The 17,662-nt window shown below is 45.5% G+C and overlaps 1 protein-coding gene and 1 pseudogene across 1 annotated transcript in view; one reads left to right on the forward strand and one right to left on the reverse strand.

The window, feature by feature from the left end:
* Positions 1–1,475: 1,475 nt before the first annotated feature.
* AMN (amnion associated transmembrane protein) overlaps positions 1,476–17,662 on the forward strand; it is a 70,992-nt gene continuing 54,805 nt past the window's right edge. Inside the window, exons 1-3 of the mRNA XM_066624147.1 lie at positions 1,476–1,518; positions 8,898–9,016; positions 9,113–9,157. Coding sequence (XP_066480244.1) covers positions 1,476–1,518; positions 8,898–9,016; positions 9,113–9,157 — 207 coding nt within the window. The remainder of the gene's footprint in view (positions 1,519–8,897; positions 9,017–9,112; positions 9,158–17,662) is intronic.
* On the reverse strand, positions 13,192–13,308 carry LOC136637815 (5S ribosomal RNA; annotated as a pseudogene).

The following is a 17,662-nucleotide window of genomic DNA, read 5'->3' on the forward strand; positions in this document are numbered from 1 at the left end:
CTCTTGAGGAATGAGACTGTGCTGCAAGGCAGTTAGTAGAGCAGGCCCTGGAGGAGTATAATCAGAGGCAGATGTGAAATAGTAGCGATGTCTGAACCCCATGAGCCATAAGCTAGATCAGTGGTTCCCAAACTTTTTAGAGGCTCTAGAGCAGTGGTTCCCAAACTGAGGTCAAGATCCACTGGTGGGTCACAACCTGATTTTTGGTGGGTCGCTAAAGGGTGATAGAAAGATCAGATAACTGCCTCAAGCCCTTATTGAAAAATCAGATACTGTAGCTGCTAATTACCCTGCAAAGAGCTCAGCTCCTGCAGTTTGCTAGATAGCTGCTAACTGCCCTGCAAGTCGCTGAGCTCCTGCAGTTTGCAAGCTTGTGTAAATATAGAGAGATAACATTTGAGGGCTTTTTTCCTGGCTATTATTACTTATGAATAAAAAATAAATTATATATTTCTAGAACTCCTTTTAACTGTCTGGTAAACCTAGGTGGGTCCCAACGGAGTGTCATTTTAAATAGTGGGTCCTGGTGCTTTGGGAACCACTGCCCTAGAAACTGCTTACTGATCTATGAATGCCAAGAGATGTGATTAGGCAGTAGTGGTCCCCAGTAGTAGCTTGTTTAACCCTTGATGAACATAGACTAATCTGCCCTGTCAGTTTTGTGAACTACCAAAAGCTGGGTCACGACCCACTGGTGGGTCCCAGTCCTGCAGTCTGAGAATGGTTGTACTTGTTTATAATCTGCATATAAAAGTACAAATCTATATCCAATTTATTACAGACCTGAGATTCTAACACAAAATAACTGGTCAAAGGCAGTCAATGAATTATGCTATTTTACAGGAAAGGAATACTGAGGCTGAGAGACTAGTTAGCAGTCTAAAGCAGTTCTTTGGAAGAAACCAAGCTATGGCTAGCAGGCCAGCCAGATTTTTTTTTTTTAATTTGCAACCTCAAGGAAAAGCAAGTTGTGTTGACATTGAGCTTAAAGTCCCATTTTACAGCTGCAGGACATTGAGACTCTAAGGCTGCAATCCTAACCTCACTTTCCTGGGAGTAAGTCCCATTGAGTACAATAGGACTTACTTCTGAGTAGACCTAGTTAGGATTGTGCCCAAAGATACACAACTTGCCTATGACTTGCTAAAAGAGCTGTTCAGAAGACTGCAGCCTTCTCATTGTTAAATAACTGGGAGTCAGAAACCATTGCCACATGGAGAGATCTACCAGATCCTGATCTACTTTCAGCCTGCCACAGGCCATGCTTCAACTGGGATATAGGAAAGTATTCTAAGATTCTGTACTTGAATTAAAGAGAAAACTCTATTCCCCCCCCCCTCTTCCTTGGGCAACCTTATCTGAACCTCTTCACTGTGCATAGTCCCCTTCAAATTCCCAAGTGTCATATGATACTGGGTGGTCCAAAGTTCATTGAGAGATCAAGAGGAGGCAAAGTGCAAGCAAGAGTTGTGAAAATGAAGACTCTGCTTTTCTTCTTAATTTTCTTACATCTCCTTGGTAAGTAAGGAACAGTGGGGAGTATCTAAGGCTGGAGGACAAAATTATTTTTCCCTTTCGGCCCAGGATTATGCAATAGAACCATGGATTTGGTATGACATATTTAAAATTCAGGCAGAAAGTCTCATTTCCAGTTGGACAAAGAGAAAATGTCAGAGCAGTGATCTGCACGTACAGCAGGCTGCAACCCAGGCAGTTTGGATGCTTCTATTTCTTTGCTTTGTTGTCCTGTCTTCCTCCCTCCCAACAATGTAAAGCCTGCCTGAAGCTCTGCATGGCAAAATGACTTCTGCTGAATATGCATGGCTGCTTAACATTCAAAGACGACCATTCCTCAGTGTGAGGAATGATTAAAGCACAAGGCAGAGTATTTATGGAAGGGTAAAAGATTAAGGCCACAATACCGTGGCTTCCCATTCAAAAGCAGCAGACAAAATAATATAATCGAAATACTGCTAAAAGCAAGCTTTATAGCAGGTTGAAATAAAGCTACAAGCAAAGACAGAGCTCCAAACAAGCTAAAATCAAATTGTCCCAGCTGAGAACCTGGGAATATATTGCTATTTCCTAACATTTTATTACATAAATTGCACAGCAATCACATAACAAGGAGAAATAAAATCCAAGTGAATAAACTGAATGTTTTTCCTGGTAATAATAATAATATTGATAATAATATATAGCAGATATACAGGGTGACCCAAAAGTAGGCGGACAGTAAATGATAACAAAAGGCAGCACGCATTATCTCATTAAGGCTGCCACTCTACTGCCATTACGTGGGAGGAAGTCCTATTGAACTCAGAAGGACTTAACTTCTGCATAGATATGCCTAGATTTGTGCTGTACACTTCAGAACAGCCTTGGTCAGTATTATTATCCCCAAGTTGCAGGTGGAAGACTGTGAAAAATAGTGGTTTGCCTAAAGCGGCACCATTAGTTCAGGGATGAGCCAGAAATCTGAACCCAGAATTCCTGGCTCACAGCTTGCACTTTCAACTGCTGCTTAACACCAGCTCTCATTTTCTTGATGTTTTGTGAATGTGTACAGGGCTTAAGTGTTGTTATTGTTCTCTTCAAAGGAGAACTAGGCCTTATATCACTCATTTGAAGCCACTCTTTTGATAGCTACTTCAGATGCACTCAGTGTTAAATTCATTAGTAGTATCACCATGTCAGATAGCTTGTTCCTCTGTTACACCAAGGAACCCAATAGTAAGGTTTGCCTTGTACAATTAGATAGGCTGAACAATGTTTTGTCCTGTGCAGTGCCAGCCCAAGACCTTCTTACACCTGAGGTGGCATGCCAAATGCTGCCTCTCCTTACCCAGTGATGTGCCAGCCTCTGGTCCTCCCGCATTCCAACGTCTTCACTCAGCACTCTCCATCCTTCCGCATTTCCTCTCTGCCCCCCCTTCCTATTCCAATCCAGGGAGTGGCAGGAGGAGAGGTTAGAGAGAGAAGAGTGCCCTCACCAACCTGCTGCCTAAAGCAACTGTTTTAGTTGACTTCATGGTTAGGCCAGCCCTGTTCCTATGTAACATCTAATGTGGAATGCCAGCTGCTGATCGATCAATCAATCAATCAATCAATCAATCAATCAATCAATCAATCAATCAATCAAAGAATTATCCCATTTTTCTTTCCAAAAGAAAATTCACAGCCCAATCCTATTCTCCCCCTCCAGCCAATGCGGTGCTGCAAAAATGGCCACCACTGCCTCGTTGGGGGGGGGGCGGCAAGGGAGTTGTGGTGGTTTCGTCTGGGTAAAGGAATGTCAGAAGGCCAGATGCCAGGGAGGGCACCAGGATGAGGTCTCTTGTAATCTGGTGTGCTCCCTGGGGCATTTGGTGGGCTGCTGTGAGATACAGGAAGCTGGACTAGATGGGCCTATGGCCTGATCCAGTGGGGCTGTTCTTATGTTCTTATGAATATTCATTCCCTTGTCCTGGGGCAAGCCTCCACAACATGGAGGAATCTCTTTGGCTCTGCACTAGCAAATTAGTGCACTTCAGGATCAAGTCCAGAAAGGGGGCTAGGATGTTGTGTTCCGGGACCCTGCCTGCCATCCCCCACCTCTGTTGCCTACCCCCATCGCTGTCTTGTTCTACCCTCCCCCACCCCCGCTCTGCCCTCCCCCATTCCATTCAACCTCCCATGCCACTTTACCTGCTTCAGAAGGTCTGGGGGTGGGGGATGCACTGCCACGCCCAGGAAGACTTCCCAATAGAATTGGGCTGTCCTAGAGGCTGGGAAGAGGTCCAGTTGTGTTACCTTGCAGGTTGCTTTAAAAGGACAAGTTCTTGCCAATGAGGTAAATCAGCACCTGAGTTATACGACTTCAAACTGCAAGCAGGGGTTATGTGGTTGAAAACCCCTTCAAATAAATAGTCCTCCATATTAAAAACTAGATGTTACGGAGAAGAGTTCTAGTTATACCTTTTCCTTGACATCTAGTTTTCCTATGTGCAGGGATTTTTCTTTTGGCTAGAAAAACATACCTCTCTTTTCTCCTTATTAGCAGCTTTGGGGGGTGGAAGAACTTCATTGGGGGATATAGAATAGGGAAGAAAGGGTTGAAACCCCCTTCAACAGCCCTGATCCAGTTTGGAGCCAACTGGAGGCTTGAAAGTCTCTTTAAGTCAAGAAACAGATAGTGGATTTCCCATGTCACATCTTGCACGGCCCCATTAGGTGTAGGTCTCAAACGATTCTTTGGAAGATTTGGGGGAATTTGGGCTGGACCCCAAAAGAGAACTATGCTACTTGCTTTTCAGATGAATAGCTACTGTTCTATCTGTGGTGTTTATCACCCACAGGTCTTTGCTGTGGAAGATTAACACTCATTCTCTAGGGATCTCTTGCACACAGTTAATTGCACATCATATAACTGATGCTTTCTCATAGCCACTACCTTCTTTAATAAGCAAACGGCAGCATTGTTTACTGAACAAAAAAAGCACACTCTGTTGCTTTCTCACCTAATAACTGCATGTAAAAGAGCTGGTGATAAAGCTGCTCTGTAAGCACTGCTTTTTAAAAAATAGCATTTAGACCATGCATCAGGTTTTTTTTATAGTGGGTATGCTTAACCTGCCTTGCAGCCCTACAGCTAGGAATCCAGCTAATTAAATGCCTGTTGTGGCTGGCCCACTTGGTTGTTGCAACTCCAGAAATGAGTTTTTATTATAGGCCACGCAGTCCCCTTCTTCTTCAAAGCTTTCCTGTTGCTTTAGGGTGGCTTGGTCACTTGATAATGGTTGCTAATTAATCTGTAATCCTGGAAGAAAATCTGCACAGGCATTTTGGTGGTCAATTAATTTGCAGGCTGAGATGAGACCTGAAACGGGTTTGCTGGATTTAAGTGATGGGTGGACAACCACTGTTGAATAGAATCATTCCAAACTTGGACCTCCCGGGCAGTTATTAAGCAATGGCTGGGGGAGCAAGGCAAGAGGATATGAAAAATGGTTTCGATTGGTGCTACTTTCATTCCGGGTTTGCTTTCTTTTCCATGTGTCTCTTTCAGTCATAGGACTCTCCCTTGTTTCCTGCCCCTAGTTGGCTTCTTTGCTAGTTCAGAAGGAGGTGGGGAGAGAAAAATAATTGACAGTTGCTTAGCAACCAGCAGGCAAGGCTAAAATTGTTCTGTGGTTGAGAAGTATAGCCAGAGATTGGTGGACAATGTCCAAATACTTTTTAAGAAATCCTTCTCCAAGCCAGCCAGGGTGGAAGAATACTGATAGTGGACTTGAGGGGGAGGACTTCTTCCACAAACCAGAGATTTGTGATGGGATCCATCTGATAGAAGTTTTGTTTGTTTTAATTTTAACCTCTGATTTGGGAGAGGGTGTTTAAACCCATCACAAGTGACAAGCCATGATGGGTATGTGCAACCTCCTGATTTCAGAAGTAGGCTACCTCAGAATGCCAGGTGCAAGGGAGGGCTCTAGGATGCAAGTATCTTGTTGTCTTGTGCACTCCTGGAGACATCTGGAGGGCCACTGTGAGATACAGGAGGCTGATGGCGTTTTGGCCTGAGCCAGCCTGGCTTTTCTTATGTTCTTAACCCTTCTTCCTGTGCTCTCTTCTAGACCAGGGCAACTGTTGTCACGAACTGTCTGTCCCTCTTCCTCTGCTGATAGAGCTACACATGCTTCCAGAGGACTGTTTATGATGGTCATAAAGTATCCACACTGCCAAAATGCTGGGGTATTCTGACAGTGGTAGAACCCAACAGGATTGCGCTGTGAAGGGAGCAAGTGAGATGGCATCATACACATATTCTGGGAGGCATTTCCAAGCACAGGGGGCAGCAAAAGAGAGCAGGCGTAGTAGTTTGAGGGAACAGAAGACTTATGCAACATGAAAGAATCCCTCTAAAACAGCAGTTCCGAAAGTCCTACTTGGATTTTGGGACCACTATAAGTCTTTGTGGCGATAGCAGTGATGCAATCCCCAGGATTGCACTGCTGCTGGGACTGGTTGGGGGTTGCTTATACTTACAGCAGCAAATGCCAACCTCCAGGGAGGGGTGCAGGACTCCCCACAGCGCCAACTTGTGGGGGGTGCAGGGAGCCCTGCAGATGCCTTTGTAGGGCCCTCCAAGCCTGTAAATGGCTAAAAAGTACAATCAGAAACCACTTGTGGTTTGCAATCATGAAACTGGAAGTGGTTTCCGATTGCACTTCTTAGGGCGCAATCCTAACCCCTTATGTCAGTGCTTTCCAGCTCTGAGTAAGGGAACAAACATTCCCTTATTTTGAGGAGGCCTCCATGATTGACACCCAACTGCAGGATGCAGCACGTGTTCCATTGGTACCGCTATGCCAGTGCTGGAAAGCACTGACATAAGGGGTTAGGATTGGGCTCTTAGCTGCTTACAGGCTTGGGGAGCCCTACAAAGGCATCCACAGGGCTCTCCACACCCCCACAGGCTGGCACTTGCTGTCAGTATAAGCAACCCCCATCTGGCCCTGGCAGCAGTGTGATCTTGGGGGCTGCATCACTGCCATCCCCCCCCCCCCGTCCTGCCTCTTAAGGGCCAGGGACAAGTGCTTCCCTGGCTGGTGGGTCATGACTCACCAGTTTGGGAATCGCTGTTCTAAAACAGCAACTGACAATCCATCATGATTATTGGTAAGCGTTTTGGGTTTCCTCTAAATTAATCATTCGTACAAAATTAATTCTTTGGATCGTCTAGCATTCTTAAGAAAGGCTACAGACGTGATCAGAGGTGGAGGAATCAGGAAATGGAATTGCTCTGTATTTCCTGTTTCTGTAGATACAGCTTATGCATTTCCCCTGCATCATTACCTCCTTGGATGCGGAAGCAGATGCATGAGTTGTGTGTGACTCTGCTTGTCGGCACCCGTGGTAGTGCCTGAAGAAATCCCCATGCTTGGAACAGCAGAACAATTGTGAGACATTCCAGAGTTTACATTTGGAACTATTTATTGTGTGAACTGACTTGAAAATTGCAGGCAAAACTGAGACAGTGAAATATCGAAGCACTTAACTCACCCCCGCTTATGTTTGGACCGACATCACTGCATGTTCTTGAGATGTGCTGCAGCACTGGCTGTTGGCCTGCTAGCGGTGTGTGTATAAAATGAATTAAAATGCTGCAAATCAGTAGAACTGGCTCTGTCACAAAGCGCCAGTGCTGCTGAAATTAAAGCACAATGCGTAGGCATAGGGAGAGATAGGTGATGGTCTTGTAGCAAGGTGTAATCTTAAGGAAGAGAGACATTTGCAGTTGGCGACCTTCAGTCTCGAAAGACTATGGTATCGCGCTCTGAATGGTGGTTCTGGCACAGCGTCTAGTGTGGCTGAAAAGGCCGATTCAGGAGTGACAATCCCTTCCACACTGGGAGCAAGTGCAGTCTGTCCCTGGTCTGTCTCCCTGGCTATGGGCCTTCCTTCTTTGCCTCAATCTGTTGGCCAAGTGTCTCTTCAAAGTGGGAAAGGCCATGCTGCACAGCCTGCCTTCAAGCAGGATGCTCAGAGGCCAGGGTTTTCCACCTGCTGAGGTCCACTCCTAAGGCCTTCAGATCCCTCTTGCAGATGTCCTTGTATCGCAGCTGTGGTCTACCTGTAGGGCGCTTTCCTTGCACGAGTTCTCCATAGAGGAGATCCTTTGGGATCCGGCCATCATCCATTCTCACAACATGACTGAGCCAACGCAGGTGTCTCTGTTTCAGCAGTGCATACGTGCTAGGGATTCCAGCACGTTCCAGGACTGTGTTGTTTGGAACTTTGTCCTGCCAGGTGATGCTGAGGATGCATCGGAGGCAGCGCATGTGGAAAGCGCTCAGTTTCCTCTCCTGTTGTGAGCAAAGAGTCCATGACTCGCTGCAGTACAGAAGTGTACTCAGGATACAAGCTCTGTAGACCTGGATCTTGGTATGTTCCGTCAGCTTCTTGTTGGACCAGACTCTCTTTGTGAGTGGAAAATGTGGTAGCTGCTTTACCGATGTGCTTGTTTAGCTCGGTATCAAGAGAGAGTGTGTCGGAGATCGTTGAGCCAAGGTACACAAAGTCATGGACAACCTCCAGTTCATGCACAGAGATTGTAATGCAGGGAGGTGAGTCCACATCCTGAACCATGACCTGTGTTTTCTTCAGGCTGATCGTCAGTCCAAAATCTTGGCAGGCCTTGCTAAAAAGAGAGACATACACCATCATGATCTTAAGCAGGAACTACAGCAGCCATTTTCAACCACTGTGCCATGGTACACTGGTGTGCCACGAATGGTCTGCTGGTATGCCCAGGAGTTTAGGGGAGGGTCATTTATTAGTAGGAGCATTGGGGGATGTGAGCCCGCCACCAGCAGCATGGTGTGCCTTGTTAATTGTCAAAAAACCAGTGGTGTGCCTGGACAATTTGAGCACCTTGTCAGTGTGCTGAGAGACGGAAAAGGCTGAAAATCACTGAACTAGAGAGTGCTCCTGGCATGGAAGTCCCTCCTTTAATTAGATTCTTGCTGCACCACTCTAGGAACGATGAAAAACCAGAACTGTATATTCATTCCAGCCACACAAAAGACATTAGTCAGTGGGGTAGGGGTAGAAGTGACATTTTCAGGCATGTGGTGGTGTTTTAAACTAGATGCTGTAGACTGGGCTAGTCAAAAACATCTGCTTGAGATGCTGCCTTCACATCTGGCTATCACATCAGCTGCCTCTGAGATCAACATCTGAGGCCTTGCAGTAAGGAAAGCTGGAGAGGACTGCAGTTTCTGATGCTGCCAAGTACAGTAATTCACCGAGAGAACTGTTCACCCGTTGAGAACCTAACCCACCCTTTGGCTGAGGTCTGTATAATCTCAGAAGGAAATTTATTGACTTGACATTTGCTGTTTCTTTGCCTTTCTCAGGTACTTCAAGCACTGTGTACAAACAATGGATCCCAAACACCAATTTTGAAAATGCCTCCAACTGGGATCGAGGTCAAGTTCCATGTGCCAAAGATGTGGTCCTCTTTGGGAGGAGCGAGGTATTTTATTTGTTAAAAAAAAAAAACACAGTTGCTGAAGTCAGTCTTACTGGCAGCCTGTGGAATTATGTACTCAGCTATCTTCATTTCCCTTAGGTTGTGTCGGTCTTTGTCCAGTCACCCCACACTTTGACAGAAATGGTAAGTACTTATATTACCAATATCTGTAGAGTCAAACGTTGGAAGGAATGTGGTAAAGAGCTAGATAGCCTGATTTATCACTTGTGCTGCAGTAGGACTAGAGACCCATTTTCTTTTGCCCCAATCAGTGGCATCACTCTGCGGGTGCAATGATTGCAGACCACACCAGATGTCACCCTTGAGGGTGTGTGACACCGCCCAAGCCTCCATTTGGCAATCTTCAGTTCACTCCTGGTCCAGTCTCCCTTCACTCTTGCCGGCAATTGTGTTTGTGCACCACAGTGCTGTGGGCCCTTGGGCAAAGCCTTGCACTTCCTGCCCCCTGCCCTATTTGTCTCCTTCCTACCTTAATTTGTTGGCAAAAGAGTTCCTATGTATCTGCTGCAGGATCCCTGCATGTTGCAAAGGATTCTGGAATGCATGATGGAGGTGAGATTTGAACCAGATACTTCCCAGCTCACAATTGCAACATGGTAATTCAATCTTGTTGAGCCAGTGATAAGCCAAATTGCCATTTCTCACACACACAAGCCTTCTGTGTGGGGTGTGGGGAGGAAGGGAGGGAGGTATCTCATTCAAAAACATAGAGATGCCCATGTGACCGCCTTCTAATCATCAGCTCCCATTGCTAGAATATCCGTGACTATCCTGTACTATTAACCAGCAATTTGCCTAAGAAAGAAATGGTTGGTCAGTCATCCTAATGCAGTAATTGCCTACCTTTCCCATATATAGAAGCTCTTGAGAAACTCAAAGCATCCAATCACTGTGTAGTCGCTGATTGAACAGAGCTTTCAGGCTCTGGGGAACAATTCTGCATCTGTGAAAGAACCAGGCTACTGTGACCAAGTGGGTGCCCCCCACCCCACCTCCCAGCCTGTGCTTTTCTGCTAGTGCATTTTTGCAACACCCGAGTTCCTAAGCAGAGAATGTTTTTGAAGGATGGAGTTGTGGTCCAAGATAACCCATTACTTCCAAGATCATCAACCTTGTTACTATCACACCCGTGTATTCTTAGGGCATTAATCTAGCAAGCACACATGGATGGGACAAAACTATTTTGGAGAAAATAGCCCTTTGATATTGCGGTAAACAATGATCATGTCAAAAAGCATGCCTTTTCAGTTTTTTTTTATTGAAAACAACATTAATTTTGGGAAACAGCTACTGAGGTTGCCACGGTGATTTGATTTCTCAGCCACTGACTTTCCAAGCATTAAACAGCTGCAGTGAAAACTGTTTATATTCTGTGGCTGCATGATGTGGTGCATTATCTGGAATCTGGTTTTAAAAATGGGCAGGCTGCTTTCTTTTTTGGGTAAAGGGAATTTCTAGCGCTCCTGATTTTATTTATTTATTGTGGTGACAGTGAGACATGATGGTAGCAACCCTGTGTATTAGAATTGGAGATGTCACTGAAGTATGGAGTGTGAATTTGTTGTAGGGTGAATATGGATAGCTCACAATGCTCAGTGTGTGATGAAGCGAGTATCATTTGTCCTTGAAGCTCTTATCTGGCTCAAAATGTGAAATGAGTTTCTGCAGGGGTATGGTCAGCATTCAGGTGGACTAGGCTACTTTGCATGTTCACACATGTGCAAACATTACTTAATGTTAGAGCCTTACTCCCAGTTCTTTGAAACTCTTGTTGATGGTTGTGATGAAATTTACAGCCCGATCCTATTGAAATTCCTCCACTTATGCAACTGCACCACCAAAGTGCACTGCATCCTGCAGGGAGGCAGTCCCAGGGGTCTCCTTCAGGTAAGGGAACTTTTGTTCCCTTGCCCCGGAGTAAGTCTTCATTACCCCAAAGGACCTATTCCAGGTATTTTGTTGGTGCATGTCCGAGTGCACCCAGATAAGTGGATTGAGGCTGGGAAGGGGAACTACTACTGCTGCTAACTACCCCCTTCCCACCCTTGACACACTCCTGCCCCTTTCCACTTACCCACCCCCCACACCAAGTTAATGGCACCGGGGGCCCCATGGAGGCCACTGTCATCTGGCCGCCACCACTCAACATTTGTGTTAGCGGCAAAGCTGTGCTCTATGGCATGTTGTGTTCTGTGATAGCCATAAAGCCTGCCTTGCCACCAGAACGTGTGTTGCAGTGATGCAGCCACCAGATAGGATTGGGTTGTGTGTGAACTCTAAAGCTAACCTTTTACGTCTGTGCGCAGAAGCTCACAATGTTAACATTTTATTGTCGATGAAATTCTCATGCAGCTCTTGTTGAAACGTGTGTTGACCCCCATAAAACAATAATACTTTGTGTGGAAGCAGCTTCTCTTCTTGATTGTTTCTAAACAATTAAATCTAAAACCTTCTATTGTCCTCAAGTGTGATGGTTTGAAAGGGGTGGGGTAGCTGAATATGAAATTCCTAGTGGGCAATATAATCAGGTGCATGTATGCAATTCTAACACAGCATGCATGTGCCAACATTATGATTTGGAATGAGAATGCTTGGGAAAAGATGAGGGTTTTTGTTTTGTTTTTCCTGACAGTTCTCCAAGAAAGCTTGTAAATGCCAATTCTGAATTGAACCAAGGGGAATTCATCCATCTGTAGCTACAACTGAGTCACCGTCACACTTCTGTAAAGGCTTTTTCACTGGCAAGGTAGAATGAATCAAGGCAAAGCAGAATGAATTAGAGTAGCAGGGATTTCTGTGGTAGACCTGAATAAACAGTGTTGCTGATCACATGATCAGTGGCATCATTAGAGTTACCGTCATTCTGGGCAGGAGGTCAGCACATCACCTTTAGGATGGCCTTCCTCCTGTGCCCTCCTCCTGTGCACTAGGCCCCCGCTGGTTTTTTGGTTATAACTTTTGATATAATAGAGGTATTTCAACGCGGTTTCTTTCATTGCGTTCTGCATGAAATTACGCATCGATTGAAAGGTAATGCGATGGTATTATTCAAAATACCAAGATTTTAAAAATTTTGGCAAGTCATGGTGTCATTTGCGTCACCCCCATTTGCGTCACCCGGTGCAGCCCACATACCCCCAGTGACGCCACTGCATGTGATGATCACATCTGTACCATTGCACACACTGTACATATGTTCCATGCAAACCTTCAAATACATGTGTCTATGTCAGGGATGTGCCTGCCACCAAGATTCTTATGCCACCCCACATTCTTATGCGTACATTCTGCTCTGTGTATTTTCTGAAAGGGGTTAATGTGACTTGTCCTAGTTCATATCCACTGGTAAGCAAGACTTCCATGAATTTGTCTAATCTACCTAAATCATGGCAATTGCTGCATCCTGTGTTTTTTGTAAATTAATTACTTATTATTTGCAGAACTACTTTTGTCTGCATTAAATCTATCTGTAATAATCTTGGCTTTTTTTTTTTTACTCATTGATCCTCCAACATAGCATTGAATAAGATTTAAGGGATTGTCATTCCTCGATTTGTGCGAGCCTGAGGGCCCAATCCTATGACTGGGCAGCGCTGCCCTTGTGTGCCTTGCCCAGGCAACAGCTGTCGTGAAAGTGCCGTAAGGCACTTCACAGCAGCTGTGAGAGAGAAGGCACTGGCAGATGGGTCAGTGCCAGTCAGCACTGGGCATCTGCACCACTTGGGTGGCCATTAGGAGCCTGTGGCATTGAGTAGGTCACTGATCAGTGGGGATGTGTTCTGGGTCAGGGGGAAGGCAGGGAGGGGGGTGAAACTGGGCAGGTGAGGGCAGCCGGGGGGGGTGGAATTCATACCTGGGAGGGGGCAGGGATGGCAGCAGGGGATGCTGCCGAATCCTATCCCCCTCCCTGTTCCTAAAAGCCCTACACAGGCTACTTGAATCTGCACCAGCTATGCAGATCCAAGTTGCCCCATAGGAGCTGCCTGGTCCTGATATGGAGTAAGGGAACCAATGCTCCCTTACCCCAAGGAGACCTCTGGCTGCCTCCCTGGTCTTACAGGATATAGTGGCGGACTATTTCACTGTACCGTGGCATTGGTAGCCCAGTGCCCTTTTCCAGTGGTTGGCAACCTTCAGTCTCGAAAGGCTATGGTATAAGCCTACAGCACCCGGTATTCCCAGGCGGTCTCCCATCCAAGTACTAACCAGGCCTGACCCTGCTTAGCTTCCAAGATCAGACAAGTTCGGGCATGTGCAAGGTAGTGCCCATTTATATTTTAAGGGTCTCTGCTCTTTTAGTTCCTGGCATCTGGGGTCTGTTTTGGCCAGCCTTATCTATTTTATGTTGTGTTTTTATGTGTGACTGTATACGTGTGAGTGTGTCTGTTCAAGTGCCCACTATAAATTTATGTGCTGTAATTTATTCAAGCTGCTTAAACGGCTAATTACATGGAAGTTTTAATAAGACCACATGCTGAGTTTAAGTGGCCTGTAAATGCCCACATGAGGAATTTTGTTATCTTTGTGTGCATAATTTAAAATGTGTGCAGTTTCAGTATGGAGATGATGCGCAGCTAAACCTTTTAAAAATATAAAAATACCAGACTTTTCAAGCTAAACAGTTTCTTTTATTAGATACATGTTTTAAATATTTGGACAAAGCCTTTGTGTGCTATATAATTTATCTCTTTATAATGTTTTTTAAAATTTTTAAAAAATATTATAACCTATTTCTCCCACAGTTTGCAGCAAAATGATCTAATGATAGGCACCCCCTTCCCAGCCCTGACCCATGTCTCTCCCTACCCCTGCCTCTACCCAGTTTCTCCCCTGCCCAGCATCTATAACCAACACTTCCAAGAAATTCCAGCCCAGTACTCCAAAGGGAAAAAAAGTCCTAAACAGGCAGACTCCATTGGGACAATCCTAACCCACTTTCCAGCACTGGCATAGCTGTGCTAGTGGGGCATGTGCTGCATCCTGCAGTTGGGGGGGGAGCAGTCACAGAGGCCTCCTCAAGGTAAGGCAATGTTTGTTCCCATACCTTGGAGTTGCATTGCCTTTTGTCAGTGCTGGAAAGTTGGTTGGGATTGCAGCCCATGTCTTCTACAAGTCTCAAAGGAGTGATAATTTGCCTATAATTATAACCCCTCATACTGCACCTACCCTGAGTTTCTCCTGAGGGATCATTGGAGTGCCTTCCGATGTGGCCCATGGGTGCTCTCTACTGGGGTACAGCTTCCGACTGTGGTGAACTGTTAACATGTGCACCTGGAAGTGGCCTCCACTGCTCCCTCTAATCTGCCTGATATCTCCAAAACAATCATAGAGCGGGGAGGAGAACAGTTATGCTCCTGCAGGGCAACCCTGGCATGAATTGAGTTTCATTTCTATCCTGCCGTTCCTTGAAGGAGCCAAGGGCAGAATATGTGTCTTGTTGTTGGCAACCTTCAGTCTCGAAAGACTATGGTATCGCGCTCTGAAAGGTGGTTCTGGAACAGCGTCTAGTGTGGCTGAAAAGGCCAATTCAGGAGTGACAATCCCTTCCACACTGGGAGCAAGTGCAGTCTGTCCCTGGTCTGTCTCCCTGGCTACGGGCCTTCCTTCTTTGCCTCTTAGCCTCAGTCTGTTGGCCAAGTGTCTCTTCAAACTGAGAAAGGCCATGCTGCACAGCCTGCCTCCAAGCGGGCCACTCAGAGGCCAGGGTTTCCCACTTTGTGAGGTCCACTCCTAAGGCCTTCAGATCCCTCTTGCAGATGTCCTTGAATCGCAGCTGTGGTCTACCTGTAGGGCACTTTCCTTGCAGGAGTTGTATTATTCACTTATTCATTATTGCACATTATTCATGTGCACTTTACCCTCACAACAAGCCTGCAAGGTAGAGTAGGCCACTGTTCTTCAACTTGTCCAGAGCTAAGCTCTTCCCAAGCACACACCTTCCATAAGTGACCCACCTCAAGAACCCAGAGGTCAAAAAGGGTGAGCAGCCATGGTTCCTCTTTTTTTTTTCCTGCCCACTGGTGACCCACCAGCAGGCATTTCTTTTTTGTCCCTTGTTCCTTAGGACAACTGGAAAGAGTCAGAGCAGAGCTTACAGCATTTGGGGAGGGAGAGAGAGAGAGTAAAAGGAAACGAGGCAAGTCAAGACAGACAGCAGAGGGAATGCAGTGGCAGAGAAGAGCAACAACAACAACAACAACAACAACAACAGTATTTATATACCGCTTTTCAACTAAAAGTTCACAAAGCGGTTTACAGAGAAAATCAAATATCTAATGGCTCCCTGTCCCAAAAGGGCTCACAATCTAAAAAGATGCAACACCAGCAGACAGCCACTAGAAAAGACATTGCTGGGGTGAGGTGGGCCAGTTACTCTCCCCCTGCTAAATAAAAGAGGAGCACCCACCTGAAAAAGTGCCTCTTAACCAATTTTAGCAGGCAGATGAGTGAGAGTCTCAGAGGGCCAAATGAAGATTAGGTGTCTTGGCCAAAATAAATCTTGTGAAACCAACATTTCTGGTGGTCTCTTTGTTATCTAGGGCCCTGGACCCGGCTAGTGTTGAAACAGACCATGTGAGTCTCAACACAAAATGGTGGCAGCAGCAATGTTGAAGACCCATTGAAGACCTCTGGATTAGGTTAAGACTGCATGATTGGTCCATGATAACCCATAGAGCAGTGTTCCTCAACCGGTGGTATGGGTACCACCAGTGGTACTTGAGGTGGTGTCTGGCGGTACTTGCAGGACCCATGCCATCCAGCAGCGAAACCAGGAATGTAACACAACAAATAGTGGCAGGAGGCTCCAGCATGCTTTTCCGTGTTCGAAAAAGCCCTCCTGCCCACCTTGAGCCTCTTACTGGTGTTTGTCATGTTGCATCTGGACTCCCAACCCAGAAGTATGATGTCATTGCCAGTTGCTTCTGGTGGCAATTCGAATAGGTGGATCATGTGAAGTGGTACAACTGAGGACAAACATTGAGGAACACTGCCTTAGAGCTTTATGGCTGAATCAGAATTTGAACTTGGATCTTCCCAGTCCTAGTTCAATACAAAGCACTATATAACACTGAATCTATAAAATTAGAATCATGGAACAGTGGCTTGTGGTCTTGCTACCAAGCTATGTTGCTCCACATTTTGAGCATCTCTGGGTGTGATGACCACATGGTGTCCTCCCATGTTAGAAGTTCCTGCCAATCCAGGAGGAAAAAAAAAAAAGTAAGCTAGCTAGTTTGTACTCTTCCTGGTTGGAGAAACTCTATCCCAAGTTTTCAATGCCTATAATTTTATCAAAAGATGATTTGAATGAATCCTGCAAGAGTGTCCAGGTTGTGTGTGTGTGAGGCATTGTTTAGGTGACTTTTCTTTCATTTTATACTTGATGTAATGAAATCACTATAACTAGAGATCGCAGTAACTTAGGATATTTAGTTGTCATAAGTGAAGAGAACAGATGCAATGATTATTCAACCTGTTTCCTGAAAATAGGTAATTGCAAGATAGAACAATCTTGCAAGGTTAAGAGAATACACAAAAATGGTTCTGGGTCTAGGCTGTTTTGAAGTCTCCTCCGTGCTTCATCTCCTTGAGTTTCTTTTTAAAATCTCGGCATGTCCACAAAACGCACACACTTCCATATCTGCTCCGCGCTCCCTGGTATTAATCTCTTTCCAATTTTAACAGTGCTCATAAACCAGCTGCAAGTGGCAATCTAATAGGAATTTCACAGAAGGAACTGGCTTCAGTCATTTGCTTCCCAGCTGACAGGCTCAGCCCTCACATTTCTGCAGGGAAGGAGGCATGACTTTAAATATTTAACTAGCCCTGGTAATTTTTCATGACTTCTACAGGGTTTTTCTTTAAGAGCCTACATCCTGCATGGCTCCAAATCCATGGCTTCCAAGTAAACATAATGTCTGAAACAGGGGGTGCATGGATAGATGAAAAGTGCCCAGTGCATAGTCTGAGCTTTCCATTTATGAAATTGTTTCCAGGTAATTGAGTGTTATTGTGAGATCAGTGTATTATGTGCATGTAGAGGAACTAGCCTGAATTGTTCAGGAATTTAAGAACATAAGAACAGCCCCACTGGATCAGGCCATAGGCCCATCTAGTCCAGCTTCCTGTATCTCACAGCGGCCCACCAAATGCCCCAGGGAGCACACCAGATAACAAGAGACCTGCATCCTGGTGCCTCCCTTGCATCTGGCATTCTGACATAACCCATTTCTAAAATCAGGAGGTTGCACATACATATCATGGCTTGTAACCCATAATGGATTTTTCCTCCAGAAACTTGTCCAATCCCCTTTAAAGGCATCCAGGCCAGATGCCGTCACCACATCCTGCGGCAAGCAGCTTCACAGACAGACCGCACACTGAGTAAAGAAATATTTTCTTTTGTCTGTCCTAACCCTCCCAACACTCAATTTCCCTAATGAAATCACAGCCCAGATCTTCATTTATATTTCTTTTCTCTGAAAAGAGGAAGAAGATCCATTTGTGTATTTCAGGGGTATCAAACTTGTTGCATGCAGTGGGCCAAAAGCGATGTCATTATGTCAGAAGTGATGTCATTAAGTAAGCCCCTTTTCTCATTTAGAAACTCAATAGCTGCAAATAACA

This window comes from Tiliqua scincoides, chromosome 1 (assembly GCF_035046505.1).
Source record: "Tiliqua scincoides isolate rTilSci1 chromosome 1, rTilSci1.hap2, whole genome shotgun sequence".
In the NCBI taxonomy this organism is placed as follows: Eukaryota; Metazoa; Chordata; class Lepidosauria; order Squamata; family Scincidae; genus Tiliqua; species Tiliqua scincoides.